Source organism: Oncorhynchus masou, chromosome 6 (assembly GCF_036934945.1).
Source record: "Oncorhynchus masou masou isolate Uvic2021 chromosome 6, UVic_Omas_1.1, whole genome shotgun sequence".
Lineage (NCBI taxonomy): Eukaryota > Metazoa > Chordata > Actinopteri > Salmoniformes > Salmonidae > Oncorhynchus > Oncorhynchus masou.
In genome coordinates, this window is record NC_088217.1 from 14141363 (window position 1) to 14165028 (window position 23666).

The window sequence follows — 23666 nt, forward strand, 5'->3', positions numbered from 1 at the left end:
AACAGAACAGCACAAACTGGGTCTAACCAGAATAGAAAGAGGAGTGGGAGGCCCAGGTTCACAATTGAGCAAGAGGACAAGTACATTAGAGTGTCTAGTTTGAGAAACAGACGCCTCACAAGTCCTCAACTGGCAGCTTCATTAAATAGTATCCGCAAAACACCAGTCTCAACGTCAACAGTGAAGAGGCGACTCCGGGATGCTGGCCTTCTAAGCAGAGTAGCAAAGAAAAGGCAATATATCAGACTGGCCAATAAAAATAAAATATTACAGTGCCTTGCGAAAGTATTCGGCCCCCTTGAACTTTGCGACCTTTTGCCACATTTCAGGCTTCAAACATAAAGATATAAAACTGTATTTTTTTATGAAGAATCAACAACAAGTGGGACACAATCATGAAGTGGAACGACATTTATTGGATATTTCAAACTTTTTTAACAAATCAAAAACTGAAAAATTGGGCGTGCAAAATTATTCAGCCCCCTTAAGTTAATACTTTGTAGCGCCACCTTTTGCTGTGATTACAGCTGTAAGTCGCTTGGGGTATGTCTCTATCAGTTTTGCACATCGAGAGACTGAATTTTTTTCCCCATTCCTCCTTGCAAAACAGCTCGAGCTCAGTGAGGTTGGATGGAGAGCATTTGTGCATTTTGCAGACTCCACCAGGTTTTCTTCCAGAATGGTCCTGTATTTGGCTCCATCCATCTTCCCATCAATTTTAACCATCTTCCCTGTCCCTGCTGAAGAAAAGCAGGCCCAAACCATGATGCTGCCACCACCATGTTTGACAGTGGGGATGGGTGATGAGCTGTGTTGCTTTTACGCCAAACATAACGTTTTGCATTGTTGCCAAAAAGTTCAATTTTGATTTCATCTGACCAGAGCACCTTCTTCCACATGTTTAGTGTGTCTCCCAGGTGGCTTGTGGCAAACTTTAAACAACACTTTTTATGGATATCTTTAAGAAATGGCTTTCTTCTTGTCACTCTTCCATAAAGGCCAGATTTGTGCAATATACGACTGATTGTTGTCCTATGGACAGAGTCTCCCACCTCAGCTGTAGATCTCTGCAGTTCATCCAGAGTGATCATGGGCCTCTTGGCTGCATCTCTGATCAGTCTTCTCCTTGTATGAGCTGAAAGTTTAGAGGGACGGCCAGATCTTGGTAGATTTGCAGTGGTCTGATACTCCTTCCATTTCAATATTATCGCTTGCACAGTGCTCCTTGGGATGTTTAAAGCTTGGGAAATCTTTTTGTATCCAAATCCGGCTTTAAACTTCTTCACAACAGTATCTCGGACCTGCCTGGTGTGTTCCTTGTTCTTCATGATGCTCTCTGCGCTTTTAACAGACCTCTGAGACTATCACAGTGCAGGTGCATTTATACGGAGACTTGATTACACACAGGTGGATTGTATTTATCATCATTAGTCATATAGGTCAACATTGGATCATTCAGAGATCCTCACTGAACTTCTGGAGAGTTTGCTGCACTGCAAGTAAAGGGGCTGAATAATTTTGCACGCCCAATTTTTCAGTTTTTGATTTGTTAAAAAGTTAGAAATATCCAATAAATGTCGTTCCACTTCATGATTGTGTCCCACTTGTTGTTGATTCTTCACAAAAAAATACAGTTTTATATCTTTATGTTTGAAGCCTGAAATGTGGCAAAAGGTCGCAGAGTTCAAGGGGGCCGAATACTTTCGCAAGGCACTGTAAGATGGGCAAAAGAACACAGACACTGGACAGAGGAACTCTATCTAGAAGGCCAGCATCCCAGAGTCGCCTCTTCACTGTTGACGTTAAGATTGGGGTTTTGAGGGTACTATTTAATGAAAATGCCTTCATCAGGAGCGCGATGGCGTGCGCGACGCACAACTATCAACGAGGCCAGTCTAGGGGCTATGGCTACTATTAAAATGAACTATTGTCTCCTTCTATACTGTCAACAACAAGGTTGTGACCAAACTACTAGTGCAATAAAACAATATTTTTTTGTAGAAGGTTGGAGCTTTACCAATGTTAAGATTTATCCCAAGATCTGGTTAACGACTAACTTAATGTCAACACTGCTGCTCCCGGCCACACCCGTTATAACATAATTTTTAACACACATTGTTGCCCACTCACGTCCAATGTTATTGACAAATAAATAACATACAATTATGTACATTCACTTTTTACATGGGAAGTTATCAGATAGTCACTCCAACAAGCATGATCTTACCGGTTTACCGACTCATTTAGCTGCCATATCAGTGTCTGCGTAGTCCGTACTGAACAATCTGTGCTGAATACATACCAATACATTCGAATAAGTTTCGTTTTCCGGAGACAAGGTGACGAGAACTACACGCCTACTTTCCTTTCCCTGTAACTGACTTATTCCGTGCATTCTTCTTGAGAAATAGGCTTAAACGAACTACGCTCTGCTACTATTGGAGATATTCCAGGTTGACAGGATGTAGGGTCATGAAATATTGTGCGGGTGGGTTGAGGACGGGTTGAATAAAATAAATGTACACATATGTGTTCTCAATCATTTCATCCAAACTACTCACGCGCATCAACCGTCGTCTGCATAGCGCCGTAGTGTAACATATAACTACAGTTGGCGCTGAAATAGAACTTGGTGGCATAGACAAAAGCAACATGCGCACCATGGTTTGGTCACCATGTAAACTTTGGGGTTTAAAAGTGGATGCGTGCCAAATAGCCACATACCATATGCTTTTAGGAACGAGCAGAAGCCGATCCCCTGAGGCAAATGTAATAATATTGGTGTTTAATTCAATAAGAGAAAAGCTGCAAAATGGAGAGTTGGTGAAATACTTTTTTTGTGGGGGCAAACTTCGGAACAATCATTTGAAAGATGTTATAGCAGTGCAGGATGGGCAATGTTGTTCTACACTTCCTTTTTTTTGTGTCACACATTTATTTATATCAGGGGTGCTTCAACTTTTTCAGCCTGGGACGCACATGAGAAATTCTGTTTTTCCATCGGACCCGAGCTTATATGCAGCTATACATACAATAAATATCAGCACATTTCAGGGCGGTAGCGTAGCATAGTGGTTCGAGTGTTGGACTAGTAACCGCGAGCTGACAAGGTACAACTCTGTCGTGCAGCCTCTGAACCCACCGTCATTGAAAATAAGATGTTTTATTTAACTGACTTGCCTAATAAAAATTGCCCTTTTGCCTAAAATTAACGCAATAAACAAATAAAAAATTTATTAAATACCTATTCATGTTTATTTTCCCCCATTAAAAACACTTACATATCTGTCTAGGTTGGAACTATTAAAATACAGTAAATAATTTAAATTCTGAACTGGAATAAACTGATTAATCACATCACACAGATGAATAACAGAACACACACACAGGCTTTTTGATAGTGCAACCCTAAGTAACAGTACAGATGAAAAATTATCAGGCCTACTGTACATTTACTGTAGACATTATTGTTGAAAGAAAGTCGATGTTGGAACTGTTGCTGTTAAAATACAATACATATGTTTTATTCTGAACTGGAATTAACTGGTTGATCACATCACACAGATGTAGACCAGAAAACACATACACACAGTCCTAATGAGAGCATATCTATTCTGGGCTCTGTTTTTGACAATACAACACTGACGTCATGCTCAGCCTTGAAACTGTTTCTGTTCTAGTTTTCTAAGTATGTCAGAGTTGAGAACCCTGACTCACATAGGTATGTGGTGCCAAACTGGACCAGAACATCTCCTGCTTTCTCAGTCAGGTAGGAGACCACTTCCTGCTGTAGATGAGCAACCCAGAACTGTGTGAGTGTGTTTGCCTTAAAAAGCATCTTGCTTCAATCAGTTTGTTCCAGTTAAGAATAACTATTATTGTTGTATTTTAACAGCAACATTGAGAGCATCCTGTTGAGCTGTATCACCGCCTGGTACGACAACTGCAACGCCGACAACCGCAGGACTTTCCAGAACGTGGTGCGGTCTGCACAACGCAACACCGGGGGCAAACTACCAGCCCTCCAGGACACCTACAGCCCCCGATGTCACAGGAAGGACAAAATGATCATCAAGGACAAGAACCAACCGAGCCACTCCCTGTTCACCCCGCTATCATCCAGAAGGCGAGGTCTGTACAGGTGCATCAAAGCTGGGACAGAGAGACTGCAAAGCAGCTTCTATCACAAGGCCATCAGACTGTTAAACAGCCATCAGTAAGACAGAGAGGCTGCTGCCTACATACAGACTTGGAATCATTGGCCACTTTAATAAATGGATCACTAGTCACTTTAAATGCCACTTTAATAATGTTTACATATCTTGCATTACTCATCACATATGTATATACTGTATTTTATACCATCTATTGCATCTTGTATATGCCCGTTGTTCATCACTCATCCATATATTTATACAGTGCCTTGCGAAAGTATTTGGCCCCCTTGAACTTTGCGACCTTTTGCCACATTTCAGGCTTCAAACATAAAGATATAAAACTGTATTTTTTTGTGAAGAATCAACAACAAGTGGGACACAATCATGAAGTGGAAATACATTTATTGGATATTTCAAACCTTTTTAACAAATCAAAAACTGAAAAATTGGGCGTGCAAAATTATTCAGCCCCTTTACTTTCAGTGCAGCAAACTCTCTCCAGAAGTTCAGTGAGGATCTCTGAATGATCCAATGTTGACCTAAATGACTAATGATGAAAAATACAATCCACCTGTGTGTAATCAAGTCTCCGTATAAATGCACCTGCACTGTGATAGTCTCAGAGGTCCGTTAAAAACGCAGAGAGCATCATGAGGAACAAGGAACACACCAGGCAGGTCCGAGATACTGTTGTGAAGAAGTTTAAAGCTGGATTTGGATACAAAAAGATTTCCCAAGCTTTAAACATCCCAAGGAGCACTGTGCAAGCGATAATATTGAAATGGAAGGAGACCACTGCAAATCTATCAAGACCTGGCCGTCCCTCTAAACTTTCAGCTCATACAAGGAGAAGACTGATCAGAGATGCAGCCAAGAGGCCCATGATCACTCTGGATGAAGTGCAGAGATCTACAGCTGAGGTGGGAGACTCTGTCCATAGGACAACAATCAGTCGTATATTGCACAAATCTGGCCTTTATGGAAGAGTGGCAAGAAGAAAGCCATTTCTTAAAGATATCCATAAAAAGTGTCGTTTAAAGTTTGCCACAAGCCACCTGGGAGACACACCAAACATGTGGAAGAAGGTGCTCTGGTCAGATGAAACCAAAATTGAACTTTTTGGCAACAATGCAAAACGTTATGTTTGGCGTAAAAGCAACACAGCTCATCACCCTGAACACACCATACCCACTGTCAAACATGGTGGTGGCAGCATCATGGTTTGGGCCTGCTTTTCTTCAGCAGGGACAGGGAAGATGGTTAAAATTGATGGGAAGATGGATGGAGCCAAATACAGGACCATTCTGGAAGAAAACCTGATGGAGTCTGCAAAAGACCTGAGACTGGGACGGAGATTTGTCTTCCAACAAGACAATGATCCAAAACATAAAGCAAAATCTACAATGGAATGATTCAAAAATAAACATATCCAGGTGTTAGAATGGCCAAGTCAAAGTCCAGACCTGAATCCAATCGAGAATCTGTGGAAAGAACTGAAAACTGCTGTTCACAAATGCTCTCCATCCAACCTCACTGAGCTCGAGCTGTTTTGCAAGGAGGAATGGGAAAAAAATTCAGTCTCTCGATGTGCAAAACTGATAGAGACATACCCCAAGCGACTTACAGCTGTAATCACAGCAAAAGGTGGCGCTACAAAGTATTAACTTAAGGGGGCTGAATAATTTTGCACACCCAATTTTTCAGTTTTTGATTTGTTAAAAAAGTTTGAAATATCCAATAAATGTCGTTCCACTTCATGATTGTGTCCCACTTGTTGTTGATTCTTCACAAAAAAATACAGTTTTATATCTTTATGTTTGAAGCCTGAAATGTGGCAAAAGGTCACAAAGTTCAAGGGGGCCGAATACTTTCGCAAGGCACAGTATGTATGTATACTTATTCCATCCCTTTACTTAGATTTGTGTGTATTAGGTAGTTGTAGAATTGTTAAGATTACTTGTTAGATATTACTGCACTGTCTGAACTAGAAGCACAAGCATTTCGCAACACTCGCAATAACATCTGCTAACCATGTGTATGTGACCAATAAAATTGATTAGATTAGATTTGATTTGAAGCTGTAAAACTTTTTGAGGATCTGAGGACCCATGCTAAATATTTTTAGTCTCCTGAGTGGGAATAGACTTTGTCGTGCCCTCTTCACGACTTGTCTTGGTGTGTTTGGACCATGATAGTTTGTTGGTGATGTGGACACCATGGAATTTGAAGCGGTGTATTTATCTCTGTGTTTCCTGTCTCTCTGTGCCAATTCGTCTTGTATGTTTAGCCAAGTGAACCAGCGTGTTTTTCCCGTACTCCTTTTGCTATTCTCCCTTTTCTAGTCCTCCCAGTTTTGACCCTTGCCTGTTTCTGACTCTGTACCTGCCTGCCTGATCTTTCTGCCTGCCTTGACCACGAGCCTGTATGCCACTTTGCCACTCTGGATGATTAAACATTGTAAGACTCCAACCATCTGCCTCCTGTGTCTGCATCTGGGTCTCGCCTTGTGCCCTGATAGTACAAACTAGCCATGACAGACCCAGCAGACTTGGACCAGCTCCGCCACGCTGTCTCCCTGCAGGGAGCCACCATTGGGAGACATCAGGAGTTGCTACAGGGCCGTTTGGAAGGGCTCAGTTCCTTGACGGAACGCCACGATCATGGGTTAAAGGCTATTATGGAGCAAATCAGGGAGTTAGCTCAGAGGCTACCTTCCACCTCTGAAAAACCCAATCACCCAGTAAGTTTTCCCCTATCTGTGGTGAGTTTGTACAGCCTATCCCGGCTCCCAGAGAACCCCGCTTACCACCTCCAGAGCAATATTCGGGGAATCCTGGTACCTGCCGGGGTTTTCTTTCTCAGTGCTCGCTTATTTTTGAGCTACTGCCATCTTTGTTGCCATCAGACAGATCGAAGATAGCGAATATTATTACACTAATGTCGGGAAGGGCGCTCTCCTGGGCTACAGCAGTTTGGGAGAAACAATCTGCCATTTGTGGTCATCTGGAGGAATTCATGACAGAAGTGAGAAAGGTATTTGAGCTTGGTATTCCCACGCAGCCTCTCTCTGTCCCCATGGATGCTAGGGCACTGGACAGCCTCTCTATAGGGCAAGTCACCCATAGTACTGTGCCCGTTCAATTACGGGTTTCTGGTAACCACAGTGAGACAATACAGTTCCTCTTCATTGCATCTCCCCATGTTCTGGTTGTTTTGGGATTTCCCTGGCCTCTAAAGCACAATCCAATGTTTGATTGGACCACAAGCTCCATCCTGGGTTGTAGCCCATTTTGCCATCCCCACTGCCATCAAGCAGCACAGATTTCCTCAAGTTGTCTTCCTCTGGATGTTAGCAACTGTGGATGTCTCTGCTATCCCCACAGACTACCATGACCTCCTGGAAGTGTTCAGTAAGGCACATGCTACTTCTCTTCCTCCGCACCGTCCTTAGGATTGTGCCATTGATCTTCTCCCAGGCACTACACCAACTCGGGGTCGATTGTATTCTCTGTCTGGCCCGGAACATAGAGGAGTCTCTGGCCGCAATGGCTCCCTCTCGGCACTCACCTCTCCCAAGATACCGTTCAAATGGTCTCCATCTGTCGACAAAGCCTTTGTGGACCTGAAGCATCAGTTCACAAAAGCACTCATCCATCCGGACCCCTAGCGTCAATTTGTGGTGGAAGTGGATGCTTTGGATGTTGGAGTTGGGCCACTACTGAAAGGAACTATGAAGTTGGCAACCCGAGAACTCCTGGCGGTGAAGATGGCGTTGGAGGAGTGGAGGCACTAGCTGGAAGGAGCAGAACAGCCATTCCTGGTCTGGACTGAGTACAGCCAAGTGCCTCAACTCCAGGCAGGCACGGTGGGCCCTCCTGTTCACCAGATTTAACTTCACCATCTCCTACCACCCAGGGTCAAAGAATGTGAAGCCTGATGCCCTCTCCCGCCTATACAGTTCCTCTGCCACACCGTCGACCTCTGAAACCATTTTCCCTACCTCATGCCTTGCTGCCACTGTGGATTGGGGTATTGAGAACCTGGTCCACGAGGCACAACGCTCCCAACCTGGACCTGTAGGGGGCCCGACTAACCGGCTGTTAGTCCCTAATCCAGTCCGGTCCTGGGTCCTGGAATGTGATCAGTCCAAAGGCTGACCTGTCATCCAGAGTTTGGTCGTACACTAGCCTTCCTTCGACAATGTTTCTGGTGGCCCACAATGGTCCCTAATGTCTCTGCCTTTGTCGCAGCATGTACAGTATGCTCAGAACAAGACTACACGGCAAGCTCCTTCTGGCCTCCATCAGTCACTACTGGTCCCTCATCGTCCCTGGTCTCATATATCTCTGGACTTAGTCACTGGGCTCCCACCGTCTGATGGCAACGCTGTCATTTTGACGGTAGTCGATCGGTTCTCCGGTAGTCGATCGGCTACCCATTTCATCCCTCTCCCCAAACTACCTTCTGCCAAGGAGACGGCCCAGCTTATAGTGCAGCATGTCTTCTGGATCCATGGACTCTCGGGAGACATGGTCTCAGATCGGGGTTCTTGTCTCAGTTCAGGAAGGCGTTCTGCACCCTTATTGGGTCGTCGGCCAGTCTCTCATCCGGATTCCATCCCCAAACTAACGGTCAGTCGGAGCGAGCCAACCAAGACCTGGAGACCACCTTAAGGTACCTGGTTTCAACCAACCCCACTTCCTGCAGCCGTCAACTGGTCTGGGTGGAGTATGCCCGGAACACCATTCCCAGTTCTGCCACGGGACTCACCCCATGGAGCACTTCTTTGCGAGGCATTGGAAATCCTCCCTGGTCTTTGTGGTTGAATCTGTGTTTGAAATGTACTGCTCGACTTACAGATAATTGTATGTGTGGGGTACGAAGATGGCATGTTAAACACTATTATTGTACACAGTGAGTCCATGCAACTTATTGTGACTTGTTAAGTACATTTTTACTCCTGAAATGAAATAGGCTTGCCATAATAGAGGGGTTGTGTACTTATTGACTCAAAACATTTCAGCTTTTCATTTTTAATTCATTTGTAAAAAAAATCCTGAAAACATCATTTCACTTTGACATTATGGGGTATTATGTGTAGGCCAGTGACACAAAATCATAATTTAATCAATTTAAAACTCCCCCTGCAGCAAGTTGTGGCAATTTTCAAACAGGTTGTGGCAAGGAGGAAACCGACGCCTTTTCAGCCTGAAGGGAGGATGTTTCATGTACTTCTTGGTCACAGGGGGACACAGGTGTTCTGCTGATTGGGCTTATGGATGCTAGAGATTAAATGACGTCTGGGCTAGAAGTCCAGTAGAATGGTAGCCTGACTACCCATCCACACTAGCGTTTCTTATGGAGCCATTAAAAGCGCAGAGGAATTAAATTCAGGATGAGTTGTCAGGCAAGTAGAATGGAAGGAAAACAGCAGTGGGAGTATAGTAGACATGATTGTGTAGCAGCATTGGAGTCCATTCGAATGAAAGACATTCAATTCAGGAAGTGATTTGAATGAAAAATCTCAAGACTAAACAACATTAGGAAGAACTTTGCTTTTGTGGTGGAAAATTAGGTTGACAAGATTGTATGCTTATAATAAAGTGAGTCATCCACAAAGACACACATGCACACACCGCATGCAAACGGCTTGCGCAGTACCGGTTACAGTTTCATGTGAAACAAACCAACCCTCTTTCTATTAAATTCAAAGAGCTCTGTAAAGCACTCGTAAGGTGGCACTAGGAGCAGTTGAAACTCCAATTAAACATGACAGGATAGGAGAAAAAGATCAACTGAACTAACTGACACTTTGTGACAGTTCCTCTCCTTTTTTCTCTGACTTTGTAGAGATTCTATTGTTGTGAAACTAAAGGTCCAACAACAACATCCCCGTCCAATAATACTTTTGTCAGTTTGTCAAAGGACTCATTTGCTGGTTCTGCCTATTTGTAAACTACCTTCATCTAGTTGGACTAGGCAATCTGAACCCTCTCTTTCTAAAATGATCCACCGCAATTGTTGCAACCATATTACTAGCCTGTCCAACCTCTCATATCGTCTGAGATCCTTAAAGATTGGAAAGCTGCCACGGTCATCCCCTCTTCAAAGGAGGAGACACTCTAGACCCAAACTGTTACAGGCCTATATCTATCCTACCCTGCCTTTCTAAGGTCTTCGAAAGCCAAGTTAAACAGATCACAGGTCATTTTGAATCCCACCGTACCTTCTCCGCTATGCAATCTGGTTTCCGAGCTGGTCATGGGTGCACATCATCCACGCTCAAGGTCCTAAACAATATCATAACCGCCATCGATAAAAGACAGCACTGTGCAGTCGTCTTCATTGACCTGGCCAAGTCTTTAGACTCTCTCAATCACCACATTCTTTTCGGCAGACTCAACAGCCTTGGTTTCTCAAATGACTGCCTCGCCTGGTTCACCAACTACTTCTCAGAGTTCAGTGTGTCAAATCGGAGGGCCTGTTGTCCAGACCTCTGGTAGTCTCTATGGGGGTGCCACAGGGTTCAATTCTCAGGCTGACTCTTTTCTATGTATAAGACAATTATGTTGCTCTTGCTGCTGGTGATTCTCTGATCCACCTCTACGCAGACGACTCCATTCTGTATACTTCTGGCCCTTCTTTGGACACTGTGCTAACAAACCTCCTGACGAGCTTCAATGGCATACAACACTCCTTCCGTGGCCTCCGACTGCACTTAAATTCAAGTAAAACTAAAAGCATGCTCTTCAACCGATCGCTACCCGCCCGTCTAGCATCACTACTCTGGACGGTTCTGACTTAGAAAACTACATGGTGTCTGGTTAGACTGTAAGCTCTCCTTCCAGACTCACGTTAAGCATCTCCAATCCAAAATGATATCTAGAATCGGTTTCCTACTTCGCAACAAAGCCTCCTTCACTTATGCTGCTAAACATACCCTCGCAAAACTGACTATCCTACCGATCCTTGACTTCGATGATGTAATTTACAAAATAGCCTCCAACACTCTACTTAGCAAATTGGATGTAGTCTATCACAGTGCCATCCGTTTTGACACCAAAGCCCCATATACTACCCACCATTGCGACCTGTATGCTCTTGTTGGTTGGCCCTCAGTACATATTCGTTGCCAAACCCACTGGCTCCAGGTCATCTAAGTCTTTGCTAGGTAAAGCCCCACCTTTATCTCAGCTCACTGGTCACCATAGGAGCACCCACCCGTAGCACATGCTCCAGCAGGTATATTTCACTGGTCATCCCCAAAGCCAACTCATCCTTTGGCTGCCTTTCCTTCCAGTTCTCTGCTGCGAATGACTGGAACGAATTGCAAAAATCACTGAAGCTGGAGACTTGTGTCTCCCTCACTAACTTTAAGTATCAGCTGTCAGAGCAGCTTACCAATCATTGCACCTGTACACAGCCCATCTGTAAATAGCTCACCCAACTACCTCATCCCCATGTTATTTGTTGCTTTTTTGAACCCCAGTATCTCTACTTGCACATCTATCACTCCAGTGTTAATGTTAAATTGTAATTATTTCCCCACTATGGCCTATTTATTGCCTTACCTCCCTAATCTTACATTTGCACACACTGTATGTAGATTTTTCCATTGTTATTAACTGTGTTTGTTTATCCCATGTGTAACTCTGTGTTTGTGTCGCGCTGCTTTGCTTTATCTTGGCCAGGTCGCAGTTGTAAATGATGAAATCAAATTAAAAAAAGTGAACAACATGCTAAATGCTGGCCTATAAATCACTATAGTGGATTAAGTCGATAGGTGATTATCATACTATTCCGTGGCTTGACAGTAGTTATGGTTGAAATTCAGGTCACAACATCTGTTTGAAGGTCAGGGGTAGCTGCGCAGAAGCCTGTCCTAAAAGGCTGTAGTGTGTGCAGCCAAGCATTAACACACCTGATTAACTAGTTGTGAACACCACGATAAGTTGTTTATTTTTAAATTTAAAAAAAGTATTTCCTTCTGAAAATGATCTACATCTTGAGTGTGGGTGCAAGATGCATGGGTTGTCTGTTTCACATGAAATTGTGAATTACTTGGCACCACCATGTGGCTACTTTGTTTGACAAATACAATCATGTTTCATTCCACGCAAATCACAGGCAAATGTGTCAAGAAAGTAATAATATACTACATAAATCATAAAACAGCATTTATTCTGTTGCATTTGAAGTGCCTGTATAATTAGATAACTGAATGTAATCTGTAGCCCAATTCCAATTCTAAGCAGAATAATTTTGTGAGGAATGGGTTGGTGAAAGGAATATAATTGAGGCTCCCTCAAGCCAAATGCATACACCAATGGTTTGAAATCCTTGAGGGGGACTGAATGCGTGCATACTCGATGAGGGAGAAACGGAAATGGGCTTGTATCACGTTCACTCCCACTCCACGGGTGGAACCTGAATTGAGCAACAAACAGACCAAAGGCTCAATGCTAGACATAAAAAAGATTGAGAAAGTAAGAATGGGTCAGACTATTCTTGTTTTTACACCACTTACAAAAACAACATTGTAAAGTGTGTGATCTGAAAAGGACACAGACTTTACCATGAATAGCACAGTGAATGTGTCCTCAATAAATGAAAAAGCATTGTTCAATGACAGTATGGCTAAGAAAGGCAATTCACTTAAGAGAACTGTATGTACATTTTGTATCATGCTAATCTACGTTTCAAAAAAAGTAATTCTAACAAACATTTAACAAGCAAACACTGTTCAAGGTCAAACTGATGATTTGTACCAAAAACAACTAAGGAAAGTAAAATAATTAAATAATTAATTAAATAAATATTAAAATAAAATGTTTAAAAACACCGGTTTTAGATCATGGAAATATCACATTAAATCCTGCTTACTGTTTGGTTATTAAAAACAAAGTAGCCCTATCTTATGAAGGAAATATTACAAAGAATCTAGTAATTACTGGAAAATATGCTATTCTATGAATCAAGTGCGGTAAGTGAATTGAAAAATAAAACTGTAGGTAGTGCATAGTCTTAAGCAGGGGTTAAGCAGGGGGCCACATTTTGGTTTACACAGCTGATTCAAATAACCAACTCATGGTCACGCTTTGATTACTTGAATCAGCTGTGTAGTGCCCGGGCAAAAACTAAAACATACCCCCAGGACCGAGCTTGGGAAACTCTGTTCTAAACTACAGTAGCATATAAAAACTGATACAATTCTAGATTGACAGGGAGAGCAAATCCGCTTCACACCTTTTCGGGTATTATTTATTTCACTTAAACTAGATCTAGGAGCACATAGTTCTTAATGAAAGACAACATTTATTTAAAAATATTTCATTTCTTTAAAGGTTTATAATCACTAGCTCTTGATTTAACATGGCAGAGAACCAGGACCCGTATTCACAAATAGTGCTGATCTAGGCGATATACCGTACCAGTCAAAAGTTTGGACACACATACTCATCCAAGGGTTTTCTTTTTTTAAACTATTTTCTACATTGTAGAATAATAGTGAAGACATCAAAACTATGAAATAACACATATGGAATCATGTAGTAACCAAAATCCAGATATTTTATATTTGATATTCTTCAAATAGCCACCCTTTGCCTTGATGACAGCTTGACACACACTTAGCATTCTCTCAATCAGTTTCATAAAGTAGTCACCTGGAATGCATTTCAATTAACAGATGTGCCTTGTAAAAAGTGCATTTGTGGAATTTCTTTCCTTCTTAATGCGTTTGAGCCAATCAGTTGTGTTGTGACGAGGTAGGGGTGGTACACACAAAATAGCCCTATTTGGTAAAAGACCAAGTACATATTATGGCAAGAACAGCTCAAATAAGCGAAGAGAAACGACAGTCCATTATTACTTTAAGACATGAAGGTCAGTCAATCTGGAAAATGTCAAGAAAGTTTCTTCAAGTGCAGTGGCAAAAACCATCATGCTCTATGATGAAACTGGCTCTAATGAGGACCGCCACAGGAAAGGAAGACCCAGTTACCTCTGCTGCAGAGGATAAGTTCATTAGAGTTAACTGCACCTCAGAAATTGCAGCCAAAGTAAATGCTTCACACATCTCAACATCAACTGTTCAGAGGAGACTGCATGAATCAGGCCTTCATGGTTGAATTGCTGCAAATAAGCCACTACTAAAGGACACCAATAAGAAGAAGAGTTGTGATTAGGCCAAGAAACATGAGCAATCGACATTAGACTGGTGGAAATCTGTCCTTTGGTCTGGAGTCCAAATTTGAGATTTTTGGTTCCAACCAAAAAGATGAAGAGTAGGTGTATGGATGATCTCCATGTGTAGTACCCACCGTGAAGCACGGAGGAGGTGTGATGATGATTTGCTGGTGACACGGTCTGTGATTTATTTAGAATTTAAGGCACACTTACCCAGCATGGCTAATGCAGCATTCTGCAGTGATAACCAGATGGGATGGCGTTTCGCTTATAGCACAATGACCCAACACACCTCCAGGCTGTATAAGGGCTATTTGACCAAGAAGCAGAGTGATGAGCGCTGCATCAGATGACCTGGCCTCCACAATCACCCGACCTCAACCCAATTGAGATGGTTTGGGATGAATTGGACTGCAGAGTGAAGGAAAAGCAGCCAACAAGTGCACAGTATATGTGGGGACTCCTTCAAGACTGTTGGAAAAGCATTCCAGGTGAAGCTGTTGAGAGAATGCCAAGAGTGTGCAAAGCTGTCAAAGGCAAATGGTGGCTACTTTGAAGAAGCTAAAATCTAAGTTTTGGTTACTACATGATTCCATGTGTCATTTCATCATTTTGATATCTTCACTATTATTCTACAATGTAGAAAATAGTCAAAATAAAGACCCTTGAATGAGTAGGTGTGTCCAAACATTTGAGTGGTACTGTATGTATCATCTTATTCATTATTTTCTAAAGGGCAAAACTGATCCAAGCTCAGCCCTCCTACTCTGGACACTTTAAATACGGGCCCAGGCCTGCATCGCAACAGTCTAAAGTCATACCAGGAATTTGCATTCCACCCTGTCCAGTTCTTTCAGACCAGATGAAGGAAAGGAGACGAGGAAGACACTTTAGTCTATTGAGATGCTTATTTTAGCTTTAGCTCACTTGGGAGCGACAGTCCTTGGCTTGTTGTAGACAAGGAAGTCTGAGATATCGTGCCACACGTTGCTGTCGTGGTAGAGGTAGTTCATGGAGGACTGCAGTGAAGGCTGCAGGGTGTGGGGGTGGTACTCGAACAGCCATAGCACAATGCCCCACACCAGGGTAGCAAACAGGGGGAAGGGGTCCCGCTTGGGCTGTGGTACAATGCCCTTCTCCACAGCCAGGCGAGACAAGGCAAACAGGATCCTAGACAGCAGGTACATGTTGATCTAGAGATGTAAACCAGAAAGATCCTTTCATTAGACAAGACAACAAGGAAATACATTTCATTAGAAATACAGTAAGGTAGAATATTGGCTAGCCTACATAAGAACAAGCTTTCTTGCAATTTATTTTTTTTGCAACAAGGTGACAACCTATCCAGATGTTTTATTGGGCATGTATTGGCACTAGTAACCCAGGTTGAGCGCAGCCCTCATGAAATAAGTATTGTCAATCTATCTGGCTATTAATCTCTTGTGGAAAGACAAATATAACAAATGGGATGGGACGACTACCGAGGAACAAATGTTCCAGTGTGCTGGTTTTGTGTCACTGGTTTAGGGGGGGAGAATAGAGCAACCAATGAGGTTCTGGAACTTGTGCTAGTTTCATCTCTCATAACTCTTCCCCTAGATCATCATAGAGCAGTTTATGCCATGTTTTAGCTCTGGATTACCTGGCTATTGATGTTGTTGTTTTCCCCAAACACCAACCAGCCACCGAGGCAGGCGGCGAAGAAGGACTGAGATGGTAGACTCTTCCCCTGGATCCTCTCCTGTAGGGCTTGCAGTCCTTTGTACGTGAACACAAAGTAGGCGAGGTTGCGCGAGTGTTGGTACGTGGCCTTCACAATGGCTCGCAGCTTATCTTTCAGGCTGTGCATATGAAAAAGGGTGGTGGGGGGGAGCACATTGTCCATTGTTAATAGACCATTATCAATTTTTGATGCAGTTTTGATTTATTTTAGCGCTAGCTAAGGGATTTGGGAGTGTGCTTAAATGTCTTCTTACCTTCCACTTCTAAAAAGAAACGTCATGACAAGAGCATGGGGTGCCCGGATTTTTGCCCCATAACTGGAAATGAGAAATATCAGGTTCAAGGTCAGTGTCAACTGATTTACACGTGTGTGATATGGCAGGTCAGCCAAACTGTATGAATCTTGAGAAAGGTCAAACCACTGAGTTAGCAAGCTAGCTAAAGTTAGGTTAACTAATGTCAAGTGTTTCAGGGTTTGATAGATAGCTACTAACTTTAGTTAACTAACAACAGCGCTAGGTCCATCTAGTTGACTTTGCTTGACCATCATCATTAGCTACATAGCTAGTTATTTCAATATGCTTGCTGGCCAACCTTGGCTAACTAGCTCAAAGGGCAGCTAGCTACTGTACGTTGGATAGCAAGCTGTAAAATAATAGCTAACGTAGATAACAGATTCTAGCGAAGTGGACAAACTAGCTAGCTAAAAATAAGCAAAGTAAGTTAGCTAGCTAGCTGGAAAGTAAGTAGCTAAGTAAACAACTCACACAGCACCATTTCGGAATCCTTTAACAATTGCAAGTGCAGCTTTATACTTTTCTTGCTGTAATATATTATTAATCGTGTACACCACAGTTTTGACTAAATCTGGACCTGCCATTTTTCGGGTCTTGAATGAATGTGACACAAACCCAAGCGTTTTAGTGCTGCGCAAATATTTTCCGTCACGGGACGAGGAATCTGCATGAAGGTTCCTATTTAAGCCTGAGGACAGCCACCAAGTTACAGTAACTGTCCAGTGTTGCCAGAGTTATGAAATATGACCTATTTACATTATGAGAAAAATAGTTTTCCCTCCAAAAAATGGTAGTTAAGTATGTTTTAAGAGCAGCTTTTCTGTGTTGGAATGTTGTGAGCGTACTCCAATAACATAATTGTGTGGGCATATACCTGTCATTAAAAATATGAATGAGAGTACTTCTCCATTTGGGTTTAATGGCGGTTGGCATCCAATACAACTGTGTTTTTCGACTTCAAATGCAATTTTTTTTTTTTTGCACAAATGAAAAAGAAACATCCCAAACTACATATACTACACTACCCACCCCGAGCCAACTATCCATGCTAGAGTTCAGGTAAATTAATCACTTCTTGGCCCACAGGCCTGGGAGGGCGGCACTCCTTCTCCCAACATCTTCTGTAGATCCTCTGCAGTTATGTCTCGAGCATCCAGAAAACATCCTGCCGCTTTCACAATAATGGCAATTCTCTGACCTGCTTTCTACTTGCGCAGCACAATTCACGACCATTGCCATGAAGGCCAAAAACCTGGATATGTCAACCCACAGTAACATTAACTTTTTCCATTGGCCCTGTTATCACAGCGACAGCAGAAGCATTCCCTCCCTCTCCACCCTTCTCACTGCATATATAACACCCCATCCTACTCTGACCTTAGCTACCTCTATCTGTTTCACTTTAACCAGGATTTCTGTATTCTTGGCTTAATGACTACCTTCACAGTTACTACACTGTCAGGGCTCCTCCTTCAGACATGTCTCCACTAAATGGAAACCTCCACCCCTACCACATCTCAGCTGAACCTTCCTACACACTGACCATGCCCATACTTCTGACAGCGGAAACCCTGAAAAACATTAGGCACAAATGCTCTAACCAAATAACTTATATTCCTAACATCACCCTATCAGGGGGAACCTCCAACTCAAAGCACAGATCACGGCCAGACTTTCCTCCCTCCAGCCGCCTCGATTTCTGGTTAATCGTCGGGCTTCACACACGCCAAGAACCTTCTTTTTTTGCTTATCCTCTACACTTAGAGGCATGGTTATCACCCCCTTGAGAAGGAGCTCTGCTCCGTAGACTAAAACACATTACACCTCTCATTCCCCTCAGTCGACCCAAGCACAATCCCTCGGATATAAACTCAGCAAAAAAAGAAACGTCCCTTTTTCAGGACCTTGTCTTTCAAAGATAAATCGTAAAAATCCAAATTCATTGTAAAGGGTTTAAAAACTGTTTACCATGCTTGCTCAATGAACCATAAACAATTAATGAACATGCACCAATTTAACAGTCGTTAAGACAAACAGCTTACAGACGGTAGGCAATTAAGGTCACAGTTATGAAAAAGTAGGACACTAAAGAGGCCTTTCTACGGACTCCGAAAAACAAAAACAAAAAAGATGCCCAGGGTCCCTGCTCATCTGCGTAAACGTGCTTTAGGCATGCTGCAGGAGGCATGAGGACTGCAGATGTGGCCAGGGAAATGAATTGCAATGTCCGTACTGTGAGACGCCTAAGACAGCACTACAGGGAGACAGGACGGACAGCCGATCGTCCTCGCAGTGGCAGACCACGTGTAACAATACCTGCACAGGATTGGTACATCCACACATCACACCTGCGGGACAGGTACAGGATGGCAAAAACAACTGCCCGAGTTAAACCAGGAATGCACAATCCCTCCATCAGTGCTCAGACTGTCCGCAATAGGCTGATAGAGTTGTAAGGCAAGTCCTCACCGGCAACAAGGTCTATAGGGAGACTACTGAGTATAGAACTACAGTATGACAGATATTCCATGTTCCCGCTCTCCAGTTTCTTCTTCTCCGCCATTCCCCCTGCAGCTGGTTCCTCAGGTCTCCAACTTTCAAACTAACCACAGCAGATGTACAAATGTATAAGAAAATCCAGCCCTGAGTAGTGAAAAGAGGTGAGGTAGCAGGTGAGGTAGACAAGCTAACTCATTCAAGGGAGTAGACCGCTGATTAATTAATTCTTAAGGATGACATCATCCTCTAAGAGGAAATAGCAAGCACCGTCTGAGATACAAGTTTGAGTTTTTTTATTGTCATTTCTCTAATTTGTGTTTTGGCCACAAATACGAGTATAGGAAGAGTCAACAACATTATTTGGGTATGAGTTAACAGAATATGAACTTTTAAGTGAGATTTTCACAGGACAGTTACTAAATTAATTTCAGTGTCAGATATTTGATAGCGTCTGAGTTGAGGTTTTGCAGGACTTAAATGTAAAAAAAAAAAAATATCACGCAAAAGACGGAAGTTCCAGTTGCCATTTGTTTATTTAGATTATTATTTTACATGATAAAGATCCTTCATCTTCACATAAGAAAAAATAACTAGTATCCAACCATTAACTCATATTTATTAAAATGTTAGAGAGCTTTAACAATGAAAAATACTATCAACATGATTAGTTAACACCAACACATGTCTGTACATTTTATTCCTTTATGATCTGGGAACATGGCAATACTTTAAAAAAGAACAATAATTTAAAGTGGTTAATAAGCAGAGTAAGGCTATTTGTTAATAACAGCACTCTTCATGGCAGTGCACTATGAGGTGGTGAGCCAGAATGAGTGTATGGTCAAGAAGTCTTGAGGATGCAGTGAAGCAATGGGATGTCGAATTGCCCTGACTTTACACCCAGTTATAAAGTGGTATCAGAGACGAGACAGCCACGGCACACAATACATGACGTTTTGAAAATATTTGTTTTTAAATGAAAAGTGTCTTTCTTAATGGAAGTTCAAGGAGTCTTTCCAAAACAACCCAGACACTCACAGCTAAGACATCCACTAGGCTGGGGTTAACACTATTGTCATTCGGAAAGTATTCAGACCCCTTGACTTTTTCCACATTTTGTTAAGTTACAACAACCCCCCCCCCCCCCGGAAATATACCATTTACATAAGTATTCAGACCTTTTACTCAGTACTTTGTTGAAGCGCCTTTGGCAGTGATTACAGCCTCAAATTTTATTGGGTATGACGCTACACGCTTGAAACACCTGTGTTTGGGGAGTTCCTCCCATTCTTCTCTGCAGATCCTCTCAAGCTGTCAGGTTGGATGGGGAGCGTCGCTGCACAGCTATTTTAAGGTCTCTCCAGAGATGTTCGATCGGGTTCAAGCCCAGGCTCTGGGGAAGGGTACCAAAAAAAATTCTGCAGGCTGTAAGGCTGTAAAGTTTGAAAATGTGGAAAAGGGGAAGGGGTCTGAATACTTTCCGTATGTAAGTTGGTGTCAAATGAATTCAAATACCAGTCACTCACGACAAGGATATTACGCATGTCACTTGGGTGCTTGATTTGACTGCAAATACACATCTGTGACCTAAACATGTCTTGAAAGAAAGCTATATTTAATCTAACTTGATTATACTGCCATTGTTCTTGCGAAGAAATGCTACCGAGAGGCATGTTGAATAAATGCCTGAGAAGCAGAGTTCACAAAAGGTCAGAAGTGGTAGATCTCATTCAATGCCAATCAACATGGTGATGTTCATCAGGTCACACGAAGGAAAAAGTTTTGCAATGTGTAATGAGAATGAGCGTTTCTTATGGGACAGTTCCAGGTAATCCCCCCCGGTTTCAGTCCACTTGGTGCCTTATGATTACAACCTTTTTTGTTGTTGCATAGACATGGTTCAGATTTGACTCTTGATTCTGCCGTTTTGCTACGCTCACTGCAGCCATTGATAGAATAACTAACATAATTTGGGACAGGTGATGCAATATTTAGCAACACAAACTTTAACAAAAAAAAAAATCTAGAATGACAAAACTGAACCCTATAAAACTAGGGCCGCATTGCTGTTAAATTCTTCTCATCCACATTATATATAGATGTATTTCTTAGGGCTATGGGCCTGGGACATACATATAAACACTCAGCGTCCAGTTTATTAGGTACACCCATCTAGTACCAGGTTGGACCCCTCTTTGCCACCAGAACACCCTGACTTCTCCGGGGAATTGATCTTACAAGGTGTTGTAAATGTTCAAACGTTGCTCAATTGGAATTAAGGGACCTAAGGTGTGCTGAAAAACATTCCCCACACTATTACACCACTAGCCTGTACCGTTGACACAAGGCAGGATGGGGCCATGGACTCATGCTGCTTATGCCAAATCCTGACTGCTATCAGCATGACGGAAAAGGAACCGGGATTCATCGGACCAGCCAATGTTTTTCCACTCCTCAATTGTCCAGTGTTGGTAATCACTTCTGGTGTTTAGCTGATAGGAGTGGAACCCCAGTGTCGGCTGCAATAGCTCATCCGCGACAAGGACCGAGAAGTTGCGCGTTCCGAGATGCCGTTCTACCCCGATATTTGCCTGTTTGTGGCCGGCCTGTTAGCTTGCACAATTCTTGCCATTCTCCTTCGGGCCTCTTATTAACGAGCCGTTTAGCCCACAGGACTGCCACTGACTTAATGGTCTTTATCGCACCATTCTATGTAAAAACCTAGACACTGTCGTGCGTGAAAAGCCCAATCGGCACGAATGGCACCCAGGATCATACCACCTTCAAAGTCGCTGAGGTAACTCCTTTTGCCAATTCTGACGTCAAATCATTGAGCAGCTGCTCTTTAACAGGGTCTCTAAGCCACACCCCTTCCACCGGTGTTAGAAGCTCAGAACGAGAAAGTCTAGGCTATATAGAAATAATGATGCTCAAATTGAAAATAAATTAACAAAGTAATAAGGATTTATATCATCCTAATCGAGGTGTAGATTACATCACAGATGCCAGTGTTCGGAATTGTAACACAGCTGCATGGGATTTCTGTTAATGTGACATCCAATGGCAATGTCTGCTTCAGGTAAAACCCCATCAGCCGCTTGTGGATTTGACAGCTCCAACACAGTTCCACCTCAGACACCACCAAAACAACAGCTATGCGGGTGTCAGCTAGCGCAGATATGATTTAAACTAGTCCTTAATCATTAGATCTTGGAGTTGATGATAATTCTCTATACAACAAAAAAAGGTTTACCTTTCAGTGGGAGTGATTTTCACAAGCAATTGTCTTATTTCTAATTCCTAAATTTACTCTTTCCTTATCGGTTGTCCTTACATTAACTTTTGACACTCCCACGTCATTAGTAACTCATTTGGTTTGCCTCGCCTCAAATGAAAACAATGCTATTATTGTAGACAAGTACGGTCCTAATGCCGAATGTTTGGGAAAGAAAGGGTCAAATCACACAACAAACCAGGGTCATGGTCAGAAGGCACAAAAACATTCAAAGTTTTAAAAAAGATCAATGTTCTCCCATTAGGTGAAAAATTAATACGACCCTGTTTCGCTACAACAATTACAGGCTATAAAAAAATGAAATAAAACCCTTTTCAATATTCAGGGTTGAAATCAATACGTAGACTTGATTACAACTGACTTTATAAACAAAAACTTTGGGTTGAGGTAATTAATGAATGTCTGGTTTATCTATATAAAGGGCATAAACATCTGACTGTAAAACTATTGCACGCCAAAAATAAAGCTTTTCATCATAACATTCACAAAAACCCTTACCACCACAACCGTGGTGTACCAGCAAAGTAAATGTCTTAAGATTCTATATTTCATCTGGAAAGCAACATGTTAAATCAACTAAAACACTCTAAATGTCACAAATTGACAAGGGGACTTCTTTGGAAGAGTCAGCAGCACACAATTCTAGCATTCATTCATACACTCAACAGTCTGCGCTCAGGAAGACGAAGGGGAAGAAATTAAACAGCTGACATTGTCGTGAATATCTTCCGTGATTATTAACTACTGTGGTGAAGAGGTGACAGGCAGATGTGACATGGGGAGGGAACATCCCCTCCCCTTCCTCTCTCTCTCTCTCTCGCTCTTCCCGGACACGTGGTCTGATTAGGCAGAATAAGGCAAGCTTCAACAGGGTTACACAGGTCAGGGGGTGAAAGCTGAATCATTCAGTATGAAGGGTCGTCACCATGGAGACAGTGATTCCACCTCAGGTGTAATGACTTTGGGGGTCTGTATAACGTGGCTCCGGACTGACAGAAAGGGACGCGTCTGTTAGTGCCTGCCCATCTCAAGAGAGCCAGGACCTGGGGGAAAAAGTGCAGCTGCCTGAAACCTAGACAGATCAAAGTGCGTAGAGAATGGCTCCTCGTGGTGGCCATTTAGGCTGCCGTGTGTTACTACTCCTGTCCGAAGCCCTCAGTTTCCTCGATGGCAAACATCAGCTTCTCCTTCAGTTGCTCGTAACTCTTGTAGGGGGGCAGGTCCAGTCGATTAAAGCTGGGATTACAAACACAAAGAATACAAAATTAAACAATTACATTGTAGATAGACACAAATGGATTTAGGTCCTGTGTTGCTCAGTTGGTAAGAGCATGGCACGATTAACACCAAAACATTATGTTCTCATTGTACAGAGTTGCTTTGGATAAAAGTGTCTTAAGTGGCATAACATTTATATTTGATAACAAAATCAATAGTTCGAATACCAAGAGGAAAGGTTATTAATGACTTAATTGAAAATGACAAAGTATTGTGTGCCAGGGTCAGTTT

The 23666-nt window shown here is 42.6% G+C and overlaps 3 protein-coding genes across 5 annotated transcripts in view; all 3 read right to left on the bottom strand.

The window, feature by feature from the left end:
* Positions 1-2380, bottom strand: part of LOC135541386 (E3 ubiquitin-protein ligase rnf213-alpha-like) — a 70602-nt gene extending 68222 nt beyond the window's left edge. Inside the window, 1 exon segment of the mRNA XM_064967592.1 lies at positions 2228-2380. The gene's annotated coding sequence lies outside the window, so the exon portion shown is untranslated.
* A 9937-nt stretch (positions 2381-12317) lies between these two features.
* On the bottom strand, positions 12318-16983 carry pxmp4 (peroxisomal membrane protein 4). The gene is made up of 4 exons (XM_064967593.1): positions 16835-16983; positions 16322-16384; positions 15988-16186; positions 12318-15538 (listed from the first exon to the last, which is right to left on the bottom strand). The coding sequence occupies exons 1-4, from the start codon at positions 16945-16947 to the stop codon at positions 15269-15271; spliced, it is 645 nt and encodes a 214-aa protein (XP_064823665.1). The 5' UTR covers positions 16948-16983; the 3' UTR covers positions 12318-15268.
* Positions 16984-19376: 2393 nt separating this feature from the next.
* LOC135541388 (E3 ubiquitin-protein ligase Itchy) overlaps positions 19377-23666 on the bottom strand; it is a 49352-nt gene continuing 45062 nt past the window's right edge. For all 3 annotated transcript variants that reach the window (XM_064967595.1, XM_064967594.1, XM_064967596.1), the window contains one exon: positions 19377-23393. In XM_064967595.1, coding sequence (XP_064823667.1) covers positions 23294-23393 — 100 coding nt within the window. In that variant the 3' untranslated portion in view covers positions 19377-23293. The remainder of the gene's footprint in view (positions 23394-23666) is intronic.

Bases quoted from the DNA above. Each gene is read 5' to 3' on its own strand.
- pxmp4 (XM_064967593.1), bottom strand. From the start codon at position 16,947: ATGGCAGGTCCAGATTTAGTCAAAACTGTGGTGTACACGATTAATAAT. The intron at 16,385-16,834 runs GTGAGTTGTTTA...TCTCATTTCCAG, and splicing joins GGATTCCGAAATGGTGCTGT to TTATGGGGCAAAAATCCGGG. The intron at 16,187-16,321 runs GTAAGAAGACAT...TCATATGCACAG, and splicing joins TTTCTTTTTAGAAGTGGAAG to CCTGAAAGATAAGCTGCGAG.